At 30.5% G+C, this 26,398-nt stretch overlaps 2 protein-coding genes across 4 annotated transcripts; one reads left to right on the top strand and one right to left on the bottom strand.

Annotated features, from left to right (window-relative positions):
• The first annotated feature begins 8,158 nt into the window (after positions 1–8,158).
• LOC114169673 (kinesin-like protein KIN-7D, mitochondrial) lies at positions 8,159–20,108 on the top strand. Of its 3 annotated transcripts, XM_028054930.1 has the most exons (26): positions 8,159–8,372; positions 8,497–8,799; positions 8,940–9,037; positions 9,161–9,250; positions 9,483–9,535; positions 11,207–11,272; positions 11,596–11,649; positions 11,879–11,938; positions 12,292–12,370; positions 12,493–12,560; positions 12,815–12,871; positions 12,961–13,065; positions 13,229–13,333; positions 14,199–14,306; positions 14,447–14,578; positions 14,682–14,864; positions 15,522–15,698; positions 16,096–16,236; positions 16,852–16,971; positions 17,092–17,142; positions 17,306–17,353; positions 17,464–17,610; positions 17,919–18,653; positions 19,429–19,558; positions 19,649–19,748; positions 19,843–20,108. In XM_028054930.1, exons 1-25 carry the CDS (start codon positions 8,161–8,163, stop codon positions 19,732–19,734), a joined length of 3,408 nt encoding a protein of 1,135 aa, XP_027910731.1. In that variant the 5' UTR covers positions 8,159–8,160; the 3' UTR covers positions 19,735–19,748; positions 19,843–20,108. The 3 variants fall into 3 exon arrangements, with proteins under 3 accessions (XP_027910731.1, XP_027910732.1, XP_027910733.1); XM_028054931.1 differs by lacking the exon at positions 15,522–15,698; XM_028054932.1 differs by having other exon boundaries at positions 8,196–8,799.
• Positions 20,109–22,808: 2,700 nt separating this feature from the next.
• LOC114168823 (B-box zinc finger protein 21-like) lies at positions 22,809–24,270 on the bottom strand. Its single transcript, XM_028053788.1, has 3 exons — positions 23,829–24,270; positions 23,332–23,646; positions 22,809–23,243 (listed from the first exon to the last, which is right to left on the bottom strand). Exons 1-3 carry the CDS (start codon positions 24,015–24,017, stop codon positions 23,004–23,006), a joined length of 744 nt encoding a protein of 247 aa, XP_027909589.1. The 5' UTR covers positions 24,018–24,270; the 3' UTR covers positions 22,809–23,003.
• Between the last annotated feature and the right edge of the window lie 2,128 nt (positions 24,271–26,398).

The raw sequence follows: 26,398 nt of genomic DNA, 5'->3' as shown, positions 1-26,398 counted from the left end.
GTTAAAAAATATTAAAAAACTATAAAATTATAAATTAATTTTGTCAAATAAAAAAGTTATTGTTAATTTCATAATTTCCCAAAAGTTTTTTCAAGGTTAAAATATTATTACAGAAAGCAAAATTTAAATATAATATCATATTATAGAGATGTTGTTTATGCTGCCTTACATCATCTAAATTTTGTCCGTAAAAGTTATGGTCATACATACATACTATCATGTCTTAAAATAAAAGTGGCAAAAGACAGTAAATTATGGAAGCTGCTCTTAATGTTCCTAAGCTTTAAGAATGTAAATTATGTTGTGGGCTCACGTGTGTTTGTAAAATTGTTAGGAAATTGCTTCCTCCACCTCATAAAATTTCTTTTCCCACCTCGTCACAAGCTTCACGAAAATGCTTTCGTATGTGTTGGTTTTGAAGTAAGAAAATAAAAATATGAAAAACTTTAAAGGGCTGGATGGCACTTTTTGTCTATAATTAAAAACTCCCACAATTAATAACTGCACCCCCACAATCTTAGAAAAAAGATTCAGACACCGTTCACCACTGCAACACACCACCATTGTGCTGCCACTTTCATCGTTACCACCGCAGCACAAGGAGAAGAAGAGAGGAATAAGGAGAACACTGCAGAGGAAGAGGAGAAAATGCGAAAGAAAACTCGTTCCAAAAAGTTATTTTCAAAATATATTCATATATTGCACAAAACTCTTTTTTATAACACATTTATTGTAGGGATGTTTAGAAAGACTCATTTTAGAATATGTGTTTCAAAAAGTTTCGTCCGGAAATTATATTCTAGAGAGTGTGTTTGCTGTAATGCATTTAATATGCTTTAAAAATCTTGTTTCTAAAATTTTATTATGAAAATCTTGTTCTGAAAATTTTCGAAACAGGTATATTCTGGAAGTCACTCTCATGATAGGTAAAATTGTCACTTTAAAATATAGGGGGAGTGCAAAACTGTTGTGGAGGTGCATGAAGTAAAAGTCCTGTAGTTGTGCGGACGAAGGAATCTTAAACGCTCTGGCTACACCGATACCCGATACCCAATTTAATATTTCATTTTTGGAAAACATAAAGAGAAGTATTTAATATTTCATTCTAACTTCGCAGAATGGGCATGTAACCATGTTATATCAGTATGTAAGGTGAGATTTGTACCTAAATGAAATTGTTTTGTTTTTAGTTGATATGAAAATTTTAACATATTCCATCACGTCGAGATATATACATCTCATGTGTGAGACTAGAAATGGATGGTTCGTTAGTGTCTCCTTCACGCTGAGAGGTATATACATATAATGCAAGACTAAAAATGGGTAGTCCGTCAGCGATCCAATAACGGGTGGAACAAAATGTTTAAAAATTTTCATTAAGATAATATTTTTTGTTTACTATGACTCTGATACCATATTAGAATGAGACTTTAAGTCTAGTTTAATTCTAAAAAAATTGATTTATAAGATAAAGTTTGCACTTCACTTATATATTATAAAATTATTTTATCTATAATCGACGTAAATCTTTTAATAATACCTTAAATGAACACACTCTTATGCTACGAGAGGATTTTCCAGGTGAAATCGCACGACGCACACAAAAATACTACTATAATATAATGTGCTAGGGTGGGGCTGAGAATTGTAATAAAAACTTAAGAAACTACGACCCCTCTTTCCGCCACTATGATGAAACCAATATTGTCACAAACACATGAAAACCATGAAACATTACTATCCTAGTCGTGCATGATGTCCCTACTTACACGTGGGTCTTCATTTCAGTTTAATCAACTTATTTGCCTAATTTTTTTTGTTTCTTTCCTCTTTTACTAAATTATCTCACATTGTCAGTGTCAAGTTGTTAAATATTTTAAGATGTTTTCTTAATGTCCAAAATTTAGAGTAAATACTGTTAAAAAAATAAATTCTAAAAAGTTTAATTTAATTTTATAAAATTAATTAAATTTATTGAACTATATACCTCTTGAATGTAAGATTAAATATATAAATCTCGTTGATAAAATTTTAATAAGTATTAAAACTAAGTTAAACTTAATTTTATAAAACAATTTTTTATTCACTTATATGGTTTAAATTTGTTTTATTACTGATATGAAATATATATTTAATAAATAAATAAATAATTCCTTAAATGTAACATGGTATTTGTTTTCTTGCAATGTACGTGAATGTGACACAAGTAAGTAGCTTGAGGTCACCGTCACAAGATGAGGACCACAACCAATAAAAAAAAAGGTTACCCTTATCATCGTGCATGTGCCATAAAGCTAACAACATCCACTCAAGGTGGAGTGAAGTGCCCCAAAGAGAAAATCAATTTCTTAGCCTTGTATTCTTTGCCTGTACTCTTTCCCAACCAGAATATACACAATAGAGGGAAAATAAAGGTTTATCCAAATATATTTTAGGGTTAAATATGTTTTTTTCCTTAATTTTTAGTAAATTTTAAAATTTGTTTATTTTAAAACTTTGTACTAATTTAGTTTTTCATTTTTCGAAATAAGTAGATTTAGTCATTTTAATCAAATTTTGTTAGGTTTATTTGATGTTTCGTATGTATTTCAGAATTATATTTGAGTTGTTTATACTGTTTCACACATTTTTGCTTAATATTAACTCAAATACTATTATAAAACACGTTTGAAATGTCAAATAAACTTAATAAAATTTGATTAAAATAATTAAATATACATATTTCAAAAAATAATTACTAAATTAGTCCAAAATTTTAAAATAGACAAATTCCAAAATTCACTATAAATTAAATAATTAAAAACATATTTAACATTATATTTTTCGATGAAGTATAACATTCTAATATTCTTTACCTTTTTGTTTATAATTTCTGATCGAATATCTTCGTTGAGGGTACATGCACAGAGGTTGTTGGTTAGTTGAAACAAATCCATCTTTTTTAACTTTTCATATAGGTGACCCCACAGGTCTGTTTTCCTTCTGTTATTTTTTTTCTTCTGAATTTGTAAGTTTATAGTCTGAGTATGATTAGATGTAAAATAAAATTATACCATGCTATCAAAATTTATTGTTTATTAAAACTATTGTATCATTTATTATATAACCATGGGATTATAATTAATGTTGAATCATAAGAGAATCATTAATATCTAGTTCACTGACCTAATTTATACAATTGTTTTGAGTTATAGTTATTGATATTTAAAACAATATATTTGATGTCAAGAGTAGATCCTTACGCTTAAATTTCACATAATTAAGGTCGTGTGTTACTTTCACATAATTATTTTTTCAAAACTCAAAGTGTGAATATAGTACATTATTTAATTGTGCACCTAGATATAACTACTATATTTTAGAGTGGAAACCAGAAACCTTTACCACAAAAATTGAATAAAATGACCAAATATATATATATATATATATATATATATATATATATATATATATATATTTTATATTGAATGATTTATCAAGTAATAGATTCCAAACATTAAAACTCAAGAAATGTACCAAATAATGTTAAAAAAGTACCACTTGGAGTGGTTAGTTAAATTGTTATGTTTTTTTAATCCTAACACAATATTTATATTACCCTTAATAAGTCATATTAACTCGAGGGAAGAGAATAAAGCGTTGGGGAAAGGATAAAATCTACTATATTTTGGATTTGAAGCATCCAATGGCACCTTTTGGGTATAAACGTACTTAAAAAAAAAAAGTGATTCTGTGGAAATCACATGCAATGGAAATTTTTAATTCAGGGGAGGGTTAGATAAAGTTGGTGAGTTTGGTTTTATTAATACATGGCATTAATTAATTGGTTCATCGATTCCTGTGATGCATTGTCGCCAAAATGGATCAACCAGAAAGCTCAAGCATTAACGCGTGAAACAACGACGGTGAGAGCGGTGCCGTGAATACAACAAAAAATTTAAAAATACTTTATAATTTATTTTTTAATAATCTAAATTATATATTATCAAGATAACATTAGCAGAAAATTTATTTTTTGGTGAGTTTTAAATGATTAATGACTTGATATATGATATATTTCATTCAAATGTTCATTTAAATTTTTAAGATAATAAATTTATAATTTTTTATATTATTTATAACTCTTATCTTTTTGATATGTAATTTTATATTTAAATTCCTAACATCAATACTTTTTTATATGAATTTAAAAGAAAGGTTTTTAGCAGGTTTTTTAATCTCAAAATATTAAAAAAATAACACTAAATGATCTAACCATAGAATAAAAAAAACGTAAGAAACAAAAAATAAACAAAACATATTTGCTTGAAATTTAAGATATTACATAGTTGCATGTTCACATGTTACCAAATCCCAATGTTATCTTGTTTTATTTTAGTAAATATGACATAATTTTATTTTTCAATAGAATATGTTTCAAAGTCTTGAAGTTTCACATTTTATTATATAGTCTCATAGAGTGGTTAAAATACTTATTGGTTAATTTGTAAATTATAATTTAACGGAGAGACCAACACCAATTATAATTCTCACCTCTCTGAGGTTTTAAGGAAAGAATGACATATGGTACTAAAGTTCTGACAAATAGCATTTTACTTAAAGACAAATCCTGATTGCAAAGTGCATAAGGCTCATGTGTTTATTGCTTTCATTTGATTTTAGCATTTTTGAATTTTTGTCATATCCTTTGATGTTGTTATTTGTAAATTGACGCTGAGAATATTTTAATGGAGGTTTCCAATAAGACTGATTGCTTATTTTGAACTTATTACCAATTAATTAATGTAGATTTGTCAATATCTATCTTTTCTTTTGTAAATTTAGGTATATATTTTTCTAAACATAAATTTAAACACGGCTATTCTCTAAGCCATACATTTTACTATCCTTACATTTTATATTTTTGCATTTTCAAGTTTTTTAAAATAATAATGTGGAAACATTTCATTAATTTTAAGGATATTATCTTAATAAATTTAAGGTTAAAATATTGACATGTCAGTTTGGGACAAAAATTTCCTTAATATTGATTGGGACATATGTTTTTTAATAGTCTCACATTTATTCAAATTAAAATGAAAAAGTAATTAAATATATATTACTAATTTAAAAAAAATAAAATTATGATATATATAATATTCCATTTAATAGTATAAACCGTTAAATAAGACATCTCATATTGATAAACATAAAACATCTAGAGACTAATAGTAAATACAATATTACAATCATTTCATAATTCATAAACTCAAATTTTTATGTTTACAAGTCTCTAAGAGGAAGAATTAGAGGTTTTAGAATATATATATATATATATATATATATATATATATATATATATATATATCAAAACATATATACCACAAATATTTATAGGATAAACATTTAAAGATTTATCTAAACAACTCTATCATTTATCTTCAGTAAAGGTCCATCTGTATAATCCTCAACTGCTCCCACCACCAAGGTGATCATTGCAAAAGAAGGAAATACAAGAAAAACCACACAAAAGCAAAAGAGTAAACTAATATAAATAAGAACTATTCAAATAAGATTATGGAAAATTAAATATAACTCAGATTAAAATCTTTGAATCATTAACATTCAAATTCATACAAGGATTCCCAAATACTAAACATCTCACGACTCGAGGATCTGGATCCATGTTTTTGATATAGGGTACATAAGAAGCGTGCACTTATAATGATTTATAGACTTTGCAAAGTGCTAGACACAAGGGGTCATCACCCAACCATACAAGGTTAATCCTTTCCCAACCATACAAAGATTTCCCAACGCTTGGACATCGCTAGGCAGCGCTGAGCGCCAATCGTCTTGCAATTTTGGGCGTTGAGTGCTGGATCTAGTGCTCAACCTCACACCAGAAAACAACAGATTCAAGTTTAAGGGATTTTTGAGATACTTAGGCCTATTTCCTAAATCTATTTGGTAACCCTTACCTTTGTTAAGTCTTTGAAAAACTTTAGATTTGTAGTAAGTGATACCAATTAGATTCATGACTCTAGTTCTAATTCACCGATCATCACCTAATTCAAACATGCATGTGGATTCTACATGGCTAAAACAAAAATTCAGCATATGAACAACACATTTACACATAATCCAGTTCACAACACCATTCAATTCAACTATCCATCATTCCACAAACAATAAAAAAGACCATTCACTAATTATAAGCAAATTTTTAACTTCCCTTACCTGGAATTTCGACTCCACTGTCCCAAAAAGCACTAAACCCTCATTTGAGCTCATAAGGAACACAATTCAACCCTAAAAACGAAATTGGATGAGGGAGAAAAACTATAATCACTGATGAAGAAGAAATCACCTAAAGAATATTAGATAACACATGTGACCTATAATCCTTCCCATGCGTTGAATTGAACTAAAAATGAAGAAAGGGGTAGAAAATCAACTTACTCGATTCGAGAAATTGATTTGACAGGTTTAGAAAATTCACCTTTAGGATCACCCTAACAACCTCTGATATTCAAACATACGAGTTTGAAAATGAGAAATCTAGAAAAATGTAAGAAAGTTCTTAGAATTAGAGTTTTTAAAAAAATAAAATATTTATAACTAATAAAATTTGTTTATGAAATTTCTATTTATACGTTATGTTTTTAATAATAAAATAATAAAATGTTATTATTTTAAATATTTTATCGATCCTAAAACACGGTTTTCTCCTCTCAAAATAGAAGTTTCATATTTTGAATCAAACAATATCTTAGAGCAGAAATTAATAACAATGTTATTTTTTTTAAGTTGTTATTTCGATTATGAATTCTAACTTTTTATTTGTACCAGTTTTGTTAAGTGACTACTTCAATTAAGATTTTTAATTTTAAATAAATATTTATATTTTATTTTGTTTTAAAAGTCTCACAATTTCTCATATCATTCTTATTATTTTTATTACCAAATTAACTTTATAATTCTTATTTTTATTTAATCCCATACGTGTGTTTACGTTTAATATGTAAAACTTAAAGGAATAAATATTTTTCCATTGCAGTTTAAATGTATACGCGTTTAAGAATTAGTTATGTTAAAATATGGAAATTTTAAATAGGAGAATAAAATACCTCTATTTTAATAATGAAGACTAAATTTAAGGATTTAGAAAAAGTAAAAAAATAAATAAAAATACGTATGTATTGTTATATTTATTTGTACTTCTACAGATTACAGATTTGTTATATTTAAAAATTAGAATTTAAAATTAAATCATAATTAAGCTTCCTTGCCACAGTAAGAAAATAAAATTGCTAATTACTTAAGCAATAAGAAAGAAAATATTAAAGTAATACAAAAATAAATTGCAAAATTTAATATATACGATACGTTGTTATAGCGTAGAGCGTAAAAGAACATTGTTTATTTCTGTATTACAACTCAAGTTACACATATAAATTATAATTTAGTATACATATTAATTATAGATTTCAAAATCTATTTTCTAATACATTACATTTGTCCAATACATGTAACCATTATTAATACTAACACATACGTAAAAACCCATATAATAAATTTTATCACATAATTAAGAATCATTTATAAGTAGCCTCTATATATATGTAGAATAATTTATATAACGATTAAAATTGTTAACTATATTTATTATCTTGTATTGTAATGTAAAGTACGGATATATATATATATATATATATATATATATATATATATTATGTATAATTATTGTTGATTCAATTTATTGTCACTTGTTTTATACAAAAACATACTTATCAACAAGCAAGTTATTGATTAAAGTGTTATTGAATTTGAATTTTGCTTAAAAGATTTTGAACAAAATATAGCGGGTTGATAAAAATACATTGAAATATACTTATTAAAGATTTTAATTATATAAAATTTAACATTTATGGAAATTAAGCATTCATTCATATGTTTATTGCTTCTGTGCTCCCGCTCAATTTCAGTCTTAGGCTTATTTAAAGCAATTCCTCTCTGATATTATTGCGCGGGCACTTCTACTGTTCCGCCAGTTTAAAAACTCATCTCGACATCCTCATCCGCCACGTCAGCATTTCGAAATTTCTAAATAATTTTTTTGTATCCTCTCATAAAATAAAATAAAATTACAATGAAGAAAATAAAATTTAAACTGAGACCATGCCCTACATTCTCTCACCATTTTCACCATCTTCTTCACCCACTCTCTCTCTCTCTCTCTTCCCCTGCAACTCACGTCGTCTCAGAGAAAACGAAACACTCACTCTATGTGATAATCATATCTCAGAGCTTCAAAGCAGACAAACAAAAAAGAAAAAGAAAAAGAGAGGAAATAGAACTAAATGTTCTTCGCTTTTTCTTTCCATCGCCATGTGAGTTCTGACACATTCTATTCTTCTTCCCGTGTTCTCTCTTTAATTCATATTTCACTGGTTTATATTGACTCACCAACTCGGTGAGTCAACTCATGGCCTCATCCTCACGTGCAAGGAGCAGCTCGCCATTTTCTCACCGCAAACCCTCTACTCCTCACTCCTCCTCCTCATCCACTTCTTCCGTCACCAACGGACGCGTAATGCCTCGCTCCTGTTCTTCTTCCACGTCGTCGTTTTACAACTCCGGCGGCGGTGGCGGTCCATCCATGACTCCAAGTCGCGGTCGCAGCGATTCAATCAGCTATGGTTACGGTAATCCTTCGCCGGTGGAGTTCGGAATGGAGGACGAGGTGATCATGGAGCCGGTGGATCCTTCCAGGTCTCGGGATAGCATTTCGGTCACGATTCGGTTCAGACCGTTGAGGTAATGCTTAGATCTGTAGCTATGAAATCAGATCCATTAGCTGTGAGTTTTAGAGAAACCAAATCGTTCGGTCTGTTTCTATGTTTTCGGCGTTGATTTATCTGTGATCGAATGAGTGTTACGGTGTTGTTTGGCTGTAGTGAAAGAGAGTACCATAGAGGAGACGAGATCGCGTGGTATGCGGATGGTGACAAGATTGTTAGGAACGAGTATAATCTAGCTACTGCTTATGCATTTGGTATTTTCATTTCGAACTTCTCTTGTGATTTTTTGGGGAACTAGTAGTGAGCAATTAGGTTTTTGCTCTTTGTGTAGAAAATTATGGATATGGATGTTAGAATTCTAAATTGATTTGTGACAGATAGAGTGTTCGGACCGCATACAAATTCCGACGAGGTGTATGAAGTAGCTGCCAAACCCGTGGTGAAGTCTGCCATGGATGGTGTAAACGGTATGAACTCTGGATTCAAGACAATTTTTCACAACCGGATGTGATGCCTCTGGCAGTGTCCGATTTAGTGGCAATTGCAGGGTCGTTCTATTTCTTTGATGGAATCTGCTTTTGGTTTCCGCTGATGCATATAGTTAATAGCTAGATTTCAATGGTTAATACGTACTGATTATGTGTTTAGTGCTGGTGGAGTTTGCTGGGTTTGGAAGATAACTTATGCTAAACATTGCAGGAACTGTGTTTGCATACGGTGTGACGAGTAGTGGTAAGACACATACTATGCATGTAAGTGTCACCTTTAAAATTAATGTACTGATTTGAATCTTCCATATCTGGAGTTTATACTATGAAAGTCAAATATCTATGTTTTATCTCTTCATATCGTACCATTAAGTTAGTCATTTAAATTAGAAAATTTGCAGATATTTATTACGGGTTATTGACTTCGTGCTCTCTCCGATTCAAAACTGTCTGACTATTTAGAGTTCGTTTTGTTTGAATTTAACTTTAGCATTAGGATTTAATTAAATACTTAGTGGGATCAATTTCTATATATTATTATTATTATTACACGATTGGAAATTATGCTAGATATGATTTTTCAGATAGTTATTTTAACAATTAATTAAGTTGCCTTACATATTAATTTGTGATTGAACGACAATATATAAATCTTTTTCACTCTCATTGTGTGAACTATTTTTTCATATTTAATTCTGTTTTTTCCACCTTTATCCATATCTCTTAATATCTTCATTAAGTGCATGTTGGTTCAGCCTATTTTGGGGAATGAAAAAATACATCATTGAAGTGAAAATAATTTTGGCTTTTAAAGAAGGTAAGTTAGTCAAATGTGTATTTTCTGGTTATTAGTATTATTTTATATTTTTCTTCATCCTTTTTAATGAATAACCTTTAACAGTGGGTATTTTGAACGAAAGGGAGTAGTTATTTTTGTGTCGTAGTTTATTTGTCAATTGTGAGGTCTTTTTGATGAATTACTAGTTTTTTCTGTTTTCAATTTTTTAACACAGTAAAACATGTCACATGAAAGCATCTTTCTTGTAAGCCTTTACTTTTTATATTATTTTTGTTTGATGATTCTTTGGCAACGGTAAAGAAGTTTCGGGGGAACTTTTAACTCTATAAACTTACTTACGGTTGAGATCGATACTTTGTGTAGCAGGAGATATTTAGCTGTCATTTCTTACACATTTTAGTGAACTATCACTGTGCACTACATTAGTTATCAGTTATCATTTTACAAACAACAAATGCAACAAGTTCCTTGTCATTCATCTTAGAAGTTAGTAATTTACGTGGCACTTGAGGGGACATAAGTATTGGTGATTGAATTAAAAGAAGTACAACCAAAAAGTTGATTTTAATATATTGAATGGAATTTTGTATTAGTTTGAAGGTCCAATTCATTAACAGAAAACATAGATTTATTCATATAAATATACAATATTAGCTTTGTAAAGGGTCTTGCACTTGACAGTAAAAGTGAAACTTTCTAGAACTGAAACTTTCGATTTGAGAGTAGATCATTAATTATCATATGAAACTAGCAGCCGTTTTTATGGTTGTTTTGCTTGTTACATATTATATGGTTTCAAGTAGATGTAGCGTAATTCAGTATTGCTTGTTACATATTATATGGTTTCAAGTAGATGTAGCGTAATTCAGTATTGCTTGTTACATATTATATGGTTTCAAGTAGATGTAGTGTAATTCAGTATTGCAACTTTGTACGTTCAATTTTGAAATTCAGTAGCATGATTTGGGATTCAAATTTTTTTATGACTCTAAAGTCTTACAAGTATTTACCATACCATATTATTTACCTTTCCTATTCATTCTTTCCCTAGAATCTTTTTCATGGTGTACTTTTATAAATTTACTTGATCTTTAAAGTTGTGTTTCTGATTTGCATTTTAATAATGATATTTGCAGGGAGACCAAAATTGTCCTGGTATCATACCGCTGGCTATCAAAGATGTTTTCAGCATTATCCAAGATGTGAGCTTTTATGCTAACTTAGTAAATGTTGATGAAGTCATTGTTATTTGTGGGTTTATTTAGAAATACTTGTGTGGCTCTGGCCATTGTTATTCACTATTATATTGTGCTTTGGACAATAGGCAGTGTCTTTTATATGCTATTATTAATTCTCTATTGCTTTGAGTGTCGTACTTGTGGCCAAGTAGCCATCTCTACTTGCCTTGCACACAATTATCGCCCCAAAATACATGAGTTGTACGTCTTGACTCTTGATTGATAAGTCAGTACTTGTTTTATTTAAATGATGACTACTTTTGAATAACTAATTGCTTTTAATGCAGACTCCAGGAAGAGAGTTCTTACTCCGAGTTTCCTATATAGAAATATACAATGAGGTATAAATGGAACAAACTATGTTCACGCATCCCACCTTCTATGCTCTGAACATGGTTTAAAACATAGTTCATCATTAAATGCAACACTTTAGGCCTTAGATCAATTATACTTCTCTAGGATCTGCATTTTGAGATCCTGATTATCACATTACATGTTATACTGTCTGATATAATTCTTCTTTTTCTTTTTTGTTTTAATAGATGTTATCCCTGTTTCTGCTTCTGTCAGGTGATAAATGATTTGCTCGACCCTACTGGCCAAAATTTACGTGTTAGAGAAGATGCACAGGTTTCTTACTTATTTTTTAGTTAATTAAAATTAAAATTATTTATATTAGTTCTTCCCAGATCCTTTAAATGAACTCCTTTCTACACTGTTCTCAATTGTCTTTCAATACGCAAACCGATCTTTGTAGTTGCCTCTGAAACGTGGCATGGCAGGTATAAGAACTTTATTTTAGAAGCGTTTTTGATAGTGCTAACATTTCTGTTAAAATTTCCATCGAAATAATTCAAGGACACTATCTGTTATTGGAAGAAAATATGGACATTTCTTTATTTTGAACATTTCAAACAAAATTCTTGTTTTCTTAAGGCTAGTTGTAGTCATGACCAGGGATTTATGTTTGCATGTATTTTCAGGGAACTTATGTGGAGGGTATAAAGGAAGAAGTTGTTTTGTCACCTGGACATGCCCTTTCCTTTATTGCCGCTGGGGAAGGTTAAAGTTGATACCGAGAGTTACATTTGCCTGTGTTGTTTCTAATAATAAAGCTCTCATGGTTAATTGTTGGTTACTCGGTTAAATGTTACTTTATTAATGAGGATGTTATATAATGGCAGAGCATCGTCATGTTGGATCAAATAATTTTAATCTTTTCAGCAGCCGAAGTCACACGATTTTTACACTTGTAAGCATTTTTGGAATTACAGAATCGAAATTTTGTATTGTAGCAACATTTGTACACGATGTCTTATTTCCAAAGGAAATATATAGACATCACAGCCTTGGGCTTCTGGATTTTTATTGGCTAAATTGGACTCAGAAATTCTGCTTAAATGTTTAATTTTTCCTCAGCTAATGTATTTGGATTCCTGGACCTTGTTAATCCATTTTTTTTTCAATTCTAATCTGCATTGTTATTGCAATCCAATTCATTTGCAGATGATTGAAAGCAGTGCCCACGGTGAAGATTATGATGGAGTGGTCTTCTCTCAGCTTGTATGTGAACATTATTAAGAAATTTTCAGACAACATGCACACATACACTGCCTACTATTCTTATTTTTATACTTGCGTTCTTTGATTAGAACTTGATCGATCTTGCGGGATCCGAGAGCTCAAAAACTGAAACTACTGGATTAAGAAGAAAAGAAGGATCTTACATAAACAAAAGTCTTCTGACACTTGGAACAGTAGGTGTCTTTGATTTCCTATATTTGTTGTCTATTATTAATGTTCGTTATGATTTTTTGGGGGAGAGTCGACCGTTAGTTAGATAATTTACTCTTTCTGTTTTTGCCAAAGATCACAAATTCCGCCTCCTGAAAGCCTTGATTTTATGGTTTCAATTTAAAGGTTATTGGAAAATTAAGTGAAGGGAAAGCATCTCATGTTCCATATCGTGACTCAAAGCTTACTCGCCTCCTGCAGTCTTCGCTTAGTGGGCATGGCCACGTTTCGGTGAGTTTGGGATTCTACTACACTTTTAATGTTAAAAAATCTTTATCTGTTTTTGGTTTCCCTTTTAATTTTACACAATTGTTGAGACATCTTGGACATAAAAAATTAGTCTTAAAGTGGTTGTTAATTTGAATACGAATAATAGATTTCCATTATAGCCATTTTTTTAGACATTCACCATATTCTAATGATAGAGGAATACATTATTGAGTTTTCTATTTCAAATAGACCATAAATATTAGAATCTTACAATTTGCAATTCATTTCACATGATGAATCACAGCATTTAGAATCATTTGATAGCTGGATGGATTGGTGTAATTCTGCACCATCAAAGTGATATGCACGATTCTGCAACTGTGATATTTCTTTTTCTTCTTCTTTCCTCATCAGTTTCATCCTCTATTTTTATTCTTTTGAAATAGTTTTCAGACATTACTTGCTCATTCTATTACTACACATTAAATTTGGCTGTCGAATTGCTGTTGTCAATCTTTTGAATTCACTAAAAATTACATGATTTTGTTTTTCTGAGAATTATGGTTAACTAGCAGTTTTGTAATTTTAAATTTAATTACTAAACATTATACATCCTTTAGCATTTATATGAAACATTTCGAGATTTTGCTGTTTGTTTTGTTTTTGTATTTGTTGATTTGATATGATCTATGATTCGGAATTAACATGACAATTTCAATTTGAACCCCAATTTCTTGCAGTAGACTCTTGAATTAGGGCATGGTCTTTTGAAACACTTTCCATTCGCTTTATTCACCATAATGGATGTCTTTGAACAAAGTATGTCAGAATGTCTGCATGACCACCATTGCACCTATTAACGTTGTCTTTAACATGGAAATTTCAGCTTATTTGCACCGTAACTCCAGCATCCAGTAATATGGAAGAAACTCATAATACTTTGAAGTTTGCTAGCAGGGCAAAGAGAGTAGAAATATATGCCTCACGTAATAAGGTCCGGTTCATATTTTGTGTTCGCTGAACATCTGTTAATTAGCTACATAGCAGTCTGGCTATTATTCATAAAAAGATCTAGGTGACTATTATCATGCCGGTGAGGTTTCTGATTGATTATTGAATATTTTGTTAAAACAGATTATTGACGAAAAATCTCTAATTAAGAAATACCAGAGAGAAATTTCTATCCTTAAACATGAACTTGATCAGCTTAAGAAGGGAATGCAACTTGGTGTCAATCACGAGGAGATTATGAGCTTAAAACAAAAGGTTTTTGGCTTCCCCTGAATAGTTTCATTTTTCATTTCTTGCTCGGGCTTTTTGTATTTGTGTTAGAGATCTGATTCTTATTTGGTACTATTGATATGAGTAGTTGGAAGAAGGTCAAGTTAAAATGCAGTCAAGATTGGAAGAAGAAGAAGAAGCGAAGGTTGCTCTTATGAGTCGGATCCAGAAGCTAACAAAGCTCATTCTGGTTTCATCAAAGAATACAATTCCGGGATATGTTACTGAAGCTACCAGTCACCATCAGAGTCACTCTGTTGGCGAGGACGATGTGAGTTCTTCCTTCAATTGGTGTTAAGTGTGTTTGACTGCTTTTTAAAATAATAATCATTCTAAAAGTGCAAGTACTTTGAGCTCCTTGTCATGATGTAATGCAATATTTTTGTGCAGATTGAGTTTCTCATTCTAAATCTGGCCACCTCGTGATCGTGTAGCTCATTTTAGGCTTAGTTAGTTCTTTGCATCTACGGGTGGAAATAAGTTGGGTTTGAATGTTTGAGCGTGACTTAGTTCTGAAATTTAGGACCCAATCTGTTTAAACGATCTTTTTGAATTAAATAAACGTTTATGAAAAAATCGAGCCTGGCTTTATTGTAGGTCTTACATTACGTGAGCCTGCCTGATAGAGGCTAGGCCATTGGCCTCCACAAGCAGTTTTGGCCAATTTTCATCCCCACTCCCAATGTATTAAAGTGTAAATGTTTGTAATGAAGTGCTCAAGTATTTTATCCTTGCTAATGTTTTCTTTGTAAAAAAATTAAATTTAACGCTTGACGTTCTCGGGAGGGGTATCGATATTCAAGCCTCTATTGCTTTACGCTTTCAGGCTGAGTTCGTTATTGACTTAATTATATGAATTAAAGTATTTGCTATTATCAGAAAGATATCTTCCTTCCATATAAATCTAGCTTATTCCTTTTTCTTCCAGAATTATGATGCCCTACGTGATGGATCACTTTTGATTGAAAATGAGAGTCAAAAAGATGTTTCCACTGTGTCATCTGATCTGTCTCATGATGTTAGACATATGAGATCGTCAAGTAGACGGAATGAAGAACTCTCCCCAACTAGCAGTATCATCACTGAATCAATACGACTACCAGCGGTAGATTCATGTTCCCATTCCCCCTCAACAATCTGTTTGCCTGTCTCATTCCATAATCTGCATATTAAATGCCTCATCTGCGGAGATGTGTCATAGTCCTGGCTAAAATAATGCATCGTGAAATTGTTAGAGGGCCTATCTAAATTTCAAAAGCTAGTTAAAACCTCAAACTCAGCCGATGCCGTCATCGTGGGGTTCCCTTGTGACTTATGTTATGATCGATTTCTATGTGTATATATTTATTTTTTATATGTAAATACTGATACAATATCCATCGCTGCGATGTTTCTAAAAAAGTATTACCTTTTTGTTTACTTATTTTATCTCACTGTACTTTCATTCTTCAAAAGTGTTGGCTTTCTAATATACCTGATTAAATTTCCTTTCTAAATTGTAGGGAGGGATGACGATGTCTGATGAGATGGATCTTCTTGTCGAGCAAGTCAAAATGCTTGCTGGAGATATTGCTTTCAGTACCAGCACTCTGAAACGCTTAATGGAGCAGTCTGTAAATGATCCTGAAAGTTCCAAAATACAGGTATTCTGCGAACCAGAACTAATAAAGTATTTGCGATAATTTAATTTTTCGGTAAAAAGAGGAGTTCAGTGTAGTGGCGGATGTGCGAAAATGTGACTTGGAAATCATGTGTATACCTCGTACTCTACGTTTCTCAAGGCAGCGAGAATTTAGCTCGGGAAGTTACCAAACTTTCACGGCAGAACGCAATGTTGGAGTTCGAAGCCCTTCCACTCCTTTCTTCTCAAATTTTTTATTTACTACTATTTTTTAAAAATTACTTTTACTATTTTCAAATTTATCTTTATTAAAGTTTTGCACCACGCTTATTTCATATATTGTGTGCAATATCGATAGTTGTAATGAAATAAAAGAAAATAAACTTATTTTTTTGTTTGTGCAATTAAAAATGTATTTATATATATCCCATAAATGTGAATTTACAAGTATTACGTAATTAAACCTAAAACACTGACTGCACATGTTTCTACAAACATATGTACGCGCATTTCTTAAGTGACCTCGACGCTCCATGTTACAACAAGTTCTGTACCTAACTCTAATTGATGACACATCGCAGATTTAAGTTTTTTGGTAGAAACCCTTTATATGAAATCTGTGAATTTCTTATTACAGATTGAGAACTTAGAGCAAGAGATCCAAGCAAAAAGGAAGCAAATGAGCATTTTAGAGCAAAGAATAATTGAGAGTGGTGAATCTTCCGTAGCTAACTCATCTCTGATTGAAATGCAGCAGGTGGCTATTTTGATATTGAAATTCTTTGGTACTCTAACATACTGGAAAGTTGTATTTCTATAAATGCTTCAATAAAGGTAACTTTTAATTTTTGATTTGTTTGTGGTTTTGTCATTACAGACAATCACAAGATTAATGACGCAGTGCGATGAGAAGGCCTTTGAGCTTGAGGTATGTCTATATTCATCATTACTCATCAATTTATTTCCATTACGTTTGTACCCTTTGATATTTCCAGCTAATTTCTTTGATATAATATGGATTATGAGTTTATGAATTATCTAGTCAATGATTATTAGCTTACTATAATTTCGAATATTTAATGTCTCTACAGATAAAATCGGCAGACAACCGTGTCCTTCAAGAACAGTTAGATAATAAGGTTCGTGTTTATCTTTTTGGTTGTTTTCTTCATCCTTAAAGTTAAAGATGCAGTAGAAACTTATTGCTATGAGAATGTTGACAGCCGTTCTTTTGTTATTTTGTTGGCAGTGTTCTGAAAATAGAGAATTGCAGGAAAAGGTGAAGCTGCTAGAGCAGCAACTAGCAAGAGTCCCAAGTGGTACCTCGTTAATGCTTGCTGATCAGTGTACATTTGGAGAACACATTGATGAGCTGAAAAGGAAAATACAATCCCAGGTAACTATTATTTTATTCGTTTGAAGCCTGATGGTTGAAAGGATTATGTGCTTTATAACCCTTTCATTTGTTTTTATTTTTGTTTTTCCCTTACTTGGTTATTGCTTCCCTACTTCTCTTCATACTTCGTCTGCCTTCAGTCTGTTTGTTACAAGTTATAAAATCAAGTATTATTATTTAAAATCAATTTTAAGGATTCTGTGGAAACTAGATATTTGAAGTTACTAGAATTAGCAATGGTTAATTATTTTGTCCAATTTGCAGTTTTGCTTTGATTGAATTGCTTGAAATATTTTTTCACTATTCAGGAGATTGAAAACGAAAAGCTGAAGCTCGAACAGGTTCAATTATCAGAAGAGAATAGCGGGTTGCATGTGCAGAATCAGAAACTCTCTGAAGAGGCTTCTTATGCCAAAGAACTGGCTTCTGCTGCTGCTGTGGAGTTGAAGAATTTAGCTGGGGAAGTTACTAAACTTTCATTGCAGAACGCAAAATTGGAAAAGGAATTGATGGCTGTACGAGACCAGGCTAACGCACGAAATTCAGTTGTACAAACAGTTAATGGTGTTGGCCGTAAATACAATGATGCAAGATCTGGGAGGAAGGGGAGAATTTCTAGCCGTGCTAATGAAAATTTCGGAGTTGGTATGGATGAGTTTGAGTCATGGAGTCTTGATGCTAATGATCTGAGGATGGAACTGCAGGCTAGGAGACAGCGAGAGGCAGCTCTTGAGGCTGCATTATCTGAGAAGGAATTTCTGGAAGACGAATACAGGAAAAAGGTTGAAGAGGCCAAAAAAAGAGAAGCCTCGCTGGAGAATGATTTAGCAAATATGTGGGTTCTTGTGGCTAAGTTAAAGAAAGAAGGGACTGCCACGCCAGAAGCTAACAATGCTACAAAAAAATGTGATGAGGACGTTCAAGTAGACGATCTGAAAACTAATGACATTGAAAGTAGTATTGTCCCCAAGGAGCAGGTTTTAGATTTATCAATACAAGAAAATGCAATAACCAATGAAGATCCTTTGGTTGTTCGTCTTAAGGTAACACCCATAGACGTTTATCTGTTTGTTTCTTTCAACATGGGAAATGTGGAACTGGCTACTTTTTTTATATAGATCCTAAGTATTTTATGGTGTCAGTTCTAAAATGGCCATAAATTCTTCCTTGACGAACACATTTGGATGTCTAGACCTCGCTCCACATATTTTGTTTCAAAAACCTACGTTTATAAATAAATTTTTAAAATTCACTCTGTTAAAATTGGGACCTACAGAATTGTTTCATTATTTTTATTCTCATTATTTAATAAATTTGTGAATTTGTATTAGCAGACTTAGAATATATCATTAGTGATTACTTGTAAACATTCAAGACCAATAAAGTTATTGCCATGACCGGCTTTGCATGAAATGTTAGGTATAAAAATGCTGATTTTTTTTGGAGTTTCCAATTTTATTATGGACTATTTTTGAGTATTACCAAAAAATTATGTAACCTAAAACTCAATCACCACAAATATGTGCTTCATATTTCTCTCAGTACATATTATGTGAAATTCAAGATTAACCAGTGAGTGCTTTACAGTTCTTTGTCACAAATGTTTGGTATGAAGGAGGTCTAAATTATATAGCAATGTGCAGACTGTATAATTATTTGTACTGTGCTACTTTTACCTGCATGATAACTAATCTTCAAATTTTTGGGTGACTAGACCTCAGAAGGCGTAGCATTCAATATTACTGTACAGTTTTGTGATTTTTAGTTTAACAAAAAGCTCCATAGGTACACTTCTTGATCTGTAACTTCCTATTTTAGGCACGCATGCAAGAGATGAGGGAAAAAGAATTCAAGCATCTTGGCAATGGAGATACTAATTCTCATGTTTGCAAAGTATGTTTTGAGTCGTCAACCGCCGCAATTCTTCTTCCATGCCGGCATTTTTGTCGTAAGTATTTTTTTTTCCTCCATCTTTTGTAATTTCCTTGTTTTAAGTCTACTTTCAGCCTGAATTACAACCTCTTGTTTGCCATTGCAGTGTGTAAATCTTGTTCACTCGCTTGTTCTGAATGTCCAATATGCCGCACAAATATTGCAGATAGGCTTTTTGCTTTTACTTCTTGACCCTTTAAATAAAGGTCTTGCATTTTTTCTATATACGAGCCATATTCAATTGCTGTACATTTACAAAGTTATAACATGTTTTCATTTTTGTATGTTAACAATTTTCAGGGTTTTATTTCATTGAACTAATATATCTTCGCGGCCACAGGTGCAATTCTTTCATTAGTATTTTTGTATGTAAAACTGTTTGAAAGGTATGTCGATAATGTCTTTTTACTCTACCCTGGAAATTGTATAATAGGGGGAGGTCAAGGGGTGGGAAAAAGGAATGTAAAAGGGAAATGGAAAGGGTGTAAACAACACTGCTGAAGTTCATCTGCACATAGTCTATCTATTCTTATGCAGCAGATTTTCTGTTGTATATCCTTGTGTCTTTTCCAGAGTATAACAACTTGGTTTCCAAATTTTCCCCTTAAGATATTTGGATGTTTTAACAAAAATCTTGTGATACATTGGTAAAACATGATTGCTAATTTTTTGCCGTACCTTGAGTATTTTTGAACCCATTTATTAGAACATTATTGATTGAAACTTACTAATTGGCCACGTTTTTTGCGGGCCCAAGGATGGAGTGGGTTAAAATGGATCGGTTAGTCTGTTTTACCACTCCTTACAAAATATAACAGAGAGGAGAAGCTCAATTAGGGTTAGTTTTAGCTCAAGTGAAGAAAGATTTGATACAACTTTATATATTCATTCACCTGAGGAAATTTTCACTCTAACAAAAAGCTGCAGTGTAAAGAGATTTAAATGACTCATATTTTACTTACACGAGACTTCTATAAGCGATTTTTTTTCTCAGGATAAGATCCCTTGAAAAATCTAGAGATTTTTAGAAGTGTTTCTATATTTTAAAAAATAATTATCGTATTTGTATTTGTTTAGAAAATGTAAAATTGTGTTTATATTGATTTGTTTGATTATATTAGATTAATTGTGTTATATATATAACAGTTGAAAATGATGAATTATGAAAGGTAAATGTATGTAATGTGAGATTGATTATAAAATATTGACATGTATTTACTAAGAAGGTAACTATGTATTTTATACCGGTGAATGTATTGAATTTGTGATGTTTGTAAAAGAAGTAGCTTGCTCTTTTGCTAACTAAACCCATAGAAAATATTAAGTATTGGAAGTCGAATAAAGTACCCAGTGGTGTGAAACAAAAATGGATCTCACGAATCATGAAACTTTATTAATTACATGCATGAATAATATCCCTTCCTTTCAGTCAAGTATAAAAGAAGACGATAATATGATATATGTAGATGTGAAATTTACCAATTTAGTGTAATTTTTTTTCGAAATTGTCAAAGTGGGCATTTTTAAATTTTGTTTATCGAAATGGAGAAGTAGTCTTTGATAGATACGACTTCGTAAGTCTAAACTGGTCCTAGACCATGGCTTACTTGAAATGCTTTCAAACAAACTTGTATTTCGATGATACACAATCTTATGCAAGATGTGAACACTGAAATTCCATGCATTCGCCTAAGAAATGTCTACGTAATCCCAGTCAAATGTCCACGTCCATCACTTTTTAGAAAGCATGATGTTGAGTTTGCATCAAGACCATTAACCATGGCCACTGATATCATGTCTAGTAGTTATGTGATCATAGCTAACCCTTTGGGGAGTAATGGAAGAAAATGAGGAGAATCTTCGTCAACGACTTGTTCTCCTCTCCTAGACACCACTAGTTCAAACACAAAAGGAACAAAGATGCTGACATCTACAACAAATGCAACAATGTGAGTATCTGAGATGTTTCACAACACTATTGTAATGTGGCGAGGAAATTGATTTTTAATCAGGTACTTTAGAAAGGGTAGGGTGAATGGAGGGTCAGGGTCAGAAGAAGTAGAACAAGTAAATACTACCTTTACGTTGCTTACGCATATTTATGCATTTTTTTCTTCTGATTATGTGCAATGGTTAAGGATTTTTTATTTGGATGGAGATAAGAGAAAGGTGAAGGAATGAGAAAGATAGAGAAGTATCACGATATAATGATGGAATAGAGAATGAAGCAATAGAAGAATGACACAAGCGTTGAAGAGGACTTGTCCATTTTGGTAAAAAAAAATTAAAATGCCCATTTTGATAATTTTGAAAAAAAAATGGTAAATTTCCTTATGCGGATTTTATAATGTTTAAATTTAACACATGTGTATATTTAGTTAAAGTTATGAAGTGTATATTATGATTGGTATCATGATATGACATGTGAATGTGATGTCTATATGACATATCAAATGATATGCGTAAATTTTAAGATGATATGGATACATTTGTTGATATATATATATATATATATATATATATATATATATATATATATATATATATATTGCTATTATTTTACATAAAATTTTTAAATTAATGACTTCTATTTGTGTTATTATATTATAATACTATTGTAACGATCCTCTTACACGCAAACTAACGTAATTATAACAAACAAATCTATAATTTATTAATTTTGATTATAAACTTCAAATATTGAAATAAAACATAATTTTGCATGCATTAAATTGGTCGAGACATCCACTATCCAGTATTGTTAAACATATACAAATCGTGTGACTTAACATATAAAAACGCTATTTTTTTAATTAATATACTATATTTCAAAACACAATTTGAACATTGTTAAACTACTAAATTACCTTATAAACATGGGACTAGTGGAGAGTTACTCACAAGTGAATAAGTATTACTATTTAAAACTATCCTTTTATTTATTTGTTGTTGTTTATTTAAAGTTTCTCCATTGCAATCATGATGACCTTTTTCCAACTATATGTACAACTGTCGGTTACTTATTTGCTTATGAGCGTTAACTCTCAATTATTATAAAAGAAAAAAATAATAATAATAATAATAAATAAATAAATAAATCGATAAGATATTTACACAAGAGTGCATAGGATGGCCCTCAGATATAAAGAACTTGTTCTCATAAAAGTGCTAAAAGTTGTTAGCTGAACCGATTTTAAGAAATAAGAGTACTATATCTAATGGCGTATTTCGTTCCACCGAAAAAAAAAAGGACGAGAAAAAAAAAATTAAAAGAGCAAAAAAGAAAGCTTCAAAATTTTGAAAAAGAAAATACAGAAAACAAGACCCATTTAACTAGGATCTCCAGAAAGTAGGGGGTTTTGGTGGTTTTAGTCCCCAATCTTTATACAGAAAAAGAAAAAAATTGCAGAAAACAAAACAAGGGTATGTGAATTCTGCAACAAATTTTCACATAGAATTGATCAACGAGAGCGTTTACTTTTTTTTACTAAAGGATGAGTAATCGAGGGAACTTTGTAGGCTGCGTAATCAGAATCATGAACCCAATTGGAGTATCCTTCCCCAGCTTTGGCTTTTGGCATTTCAATTACTCCAACTAAAGAATCAAACTGAGGACAAAGATTGGAACCACTGCTAAATTGAGATTGCAGTGGGATCGAGCACATGCTCACTTGAACATCTTCATTCGGAAACTCATAATCCTGAATGAAACAAAGCCTTCAAACTTGTTAAACAAAAATAAACTCTTGATTAAAGTTAACGGTATTACATTAACTAAAGACCATATACCTTAGAGAAAGCATTTGATGTAGCAAATGAAGCATCTAAAAGGTCTTCCATGCAGTAACCAGGAATGGTCTGAATCAAGTACTCAGATATGCTACTTGTTGAAACCGAGCTCGTGTCACAAAGCGTGCGAGAAGAACCAAAAGAACCAATATTTTCGTTTGAAACGGTTGTTCTTGTTTTTTCTTCGAGCTTTATTCCAGTGAGAAGAAACCTGTCGTGTGTCTTGGTGTGTTCGTTGACATCATGGATGGAAACATCACATTGTCTGCAAAGTAGAGCTCTGTCTTCTCTGCAGAAGACATAAGCACGCTTCTCCTGCCAAAGAATTTAAATAAAGTGAGAGATGTTTTATGCTGTCTGCAAGGACTTCCATGCGTTTCGGAATTCCGTGAAAAGAAATTGCTTATAAACTAGTGTCAGATTTGATTCTTCGTCAATATGGGACTAGTTTAACGGTTCAAAACACAGAAAAAGGAAAGAAAAAAAGGAGTGAGTACATGACAGATATCACAGAGAGTGGTGGTGGATTTCGAAGTGGGGTTGCTGAGAGAGAGGCGTTTGTGTTTGTCTGCGAGCTTGTTGGCATGGTGGATGGTGCGATCACAAGCATGGCAGAGAGCTGCTTCATCTGAAGGACAGAACAAGGAAGCCACTTCTTTGTGACACACATCACACTGAATCTTCATCTCTGCTTTGTGTTGTGTTGTTGAATGTTGGATTTGTTTTGTTTTGAGTTTTGAGGTGAAGAGAGTGATAATAGAGACAAAAAAATCATGGGGTTTTGGTTTTGAACATGATCGTGGTCCAGAGAAAACAGGTGAGGGTATTAAGTGTGTTTTTCTTGAACATCTGAGAGAAATCTCTGGATGAATGCCTTGGGAGATAAAGACATGGATGTATCAATGACTGCCTTTTCTTTTCTCTTTCTTTGAGTAAAGTTGAAGGAACCAAGTTGCCCTAATTTTTTTATTTTTTTATTTATACCAAAAATTTTCACTCTTTATAAGGTGGAGTAACTTTCAATCTCTCATCTCATACAAAAAATGTAAATTAAAATAAGTAAAATGATATTATCTCCCATTTAATTCTCAATTATTTTTACGTAATTTAATTTATTGTAAATCATTAATTAATATAATATTATATTATTATTTTAAAGAATTATAATCCATATTAAATTGTTAAATCATGTAGAAAAATAAAAGATGAAAAAAATAAAGGATGAAAATCAAATAATGGACATGAAAAAATAAATACAAAGTTATTCCAAACTTTCATGTAAAACTGTTAGAAATGTTACTCAAAAATCTACTCTTATATCACAGACTGATTTTGTGAAATTCCATTCAAAATTTACATCACAGATTTAATCCATGACTTTGTAATTAATGCTTGACAGTTACAGTGTCAAAGATATATATAATTTTTCAATAATTACTATAAAATAATAAATTTATTATATACTAGTGTAAACATACATGCGCTATCACGTCTGTATATACATTTTTTAAATATACATGATATTGTAATAGTATGTGATAATATTGTAATGTTATTAAATTAATATATAAACTAAAATTATATTTATTAAAAATAAAATGAAATATATCAGAACAAATAAAAGAATAATTATTGATAAATAAAGAAGAAGAGAAGAAACAAAAATAACCGATATTATAAAAAGTTTGTAAAAATAACAGTCATTTTTTAAAAATTTAATAAATTATTATATTTAAAAGATAAAATTGATATTTTGAAATGTGGATAAAAAAGAAGAATTTATATATATATATATATATATATATATATATATATATATATATATATATAAAAGATGCTGGTAATTTTTTAATTACCATGTTTTAATGAGATGATTTTACTATTCAACAAATAAAAAGCAATTTATCACTTATTTAAAAAAATAAATAATTGAATATTTTTATTTTAGAAAAAATAAATAACTTTCTTTAAACAATGGTTACAAATTTATTTTATATGATTTTTACAAAGTTATATTATATATATTAAGTATTGGTTTTACTAATTATTTATAGAAATAATAAAAGTATACATTTTAATGTAATAAAATATAAATATAGATACTCGGAATTACGGTGTTTTCCTAGTGTAGATAAAGAGAACGTAAGCGGTGTTAATAGCTTTGTTTTCGTATTAAAAATAATAGTTATCATAATAAGAAAATTCAACCACTTACGTAAATAGGAAAAAAAAGAAAATAATGTTATAACGGATGAATAATTACAAAATTATTAAAGTAATCTAAATTATTATGTCTTTTCTTCGTTGATTATTAATATGAATTATTTTACAATATCATTATTTTATAAATTATCATGGTACATCTTTATGCCTTTGCCAGCTACAGAGATATACAGCAAGGAGTGGGGAATACTGCACAGTTGTCAGTTTTTTAAAATTGAAGTTTTTATTTATCTTTTTAGAATTTTCAAACGAAGTTATTATAAGTAATATTAATTTTTTTATTTTTTTAATTAAATATAGATATAAATGATATATATATTTTTTTAAATCAGTATAAGTATTAAATGAATTAAATAAATTTGATGTATCAAATTTATATTAATTTTTTTATCTTTAATTTATTTATAAATTAAACATTAGATTAACACAGACTTAAACTTATATTTTCATCTCAATAATTATTTTGTTAAAAGAGAGTGTTTTCTACGTTGCTACATTTTTCTTTATATATTTTTTTAAATGTGACATTCTTACAGTTTAAGAATTTGAAATCAGGTATATGAAATTTTAATCTTAAGCTACATTTAGTGACTATAATAGAAATATACGTAACAAATTAAACACGATACAATCTACACAATTTATGAATAAGGTTGATACTGAGCTTTTTAAATTTAGATTTGAAAAAGGGACACGTCAGGTTCAAAGAATGTAGTCGAAAAAAAAAATATAAAATTAAAACTAAAATGGTTGAAAGATACATCGTATAATCTTAAACCTTATAAATTATAACTTATTTATTGATTCACATCACTTAAAGATTATATACATGTGCTCACTTTTA

Source organism: Vigna unguiculata, chromosome 11, assembly GCF_004118075.2.
Source record: "Vigna unguiculata cultivar IT97K-499-35 chromosome 11, ASM411807v1, whole genome shotgun sequence".
Taxonomy (NCBI): Eukaryota; Viridiplantae; Streptophyta; class Magnoliopsida; order Fabales; family Fabaceae; genus Vigna; species Vigna unguiculata.
The sequence above is the reverse complement of the archived record's forward strand: the minus strand, read 5'-3'. Positions and strand labels throughout refer to the sequence as shown.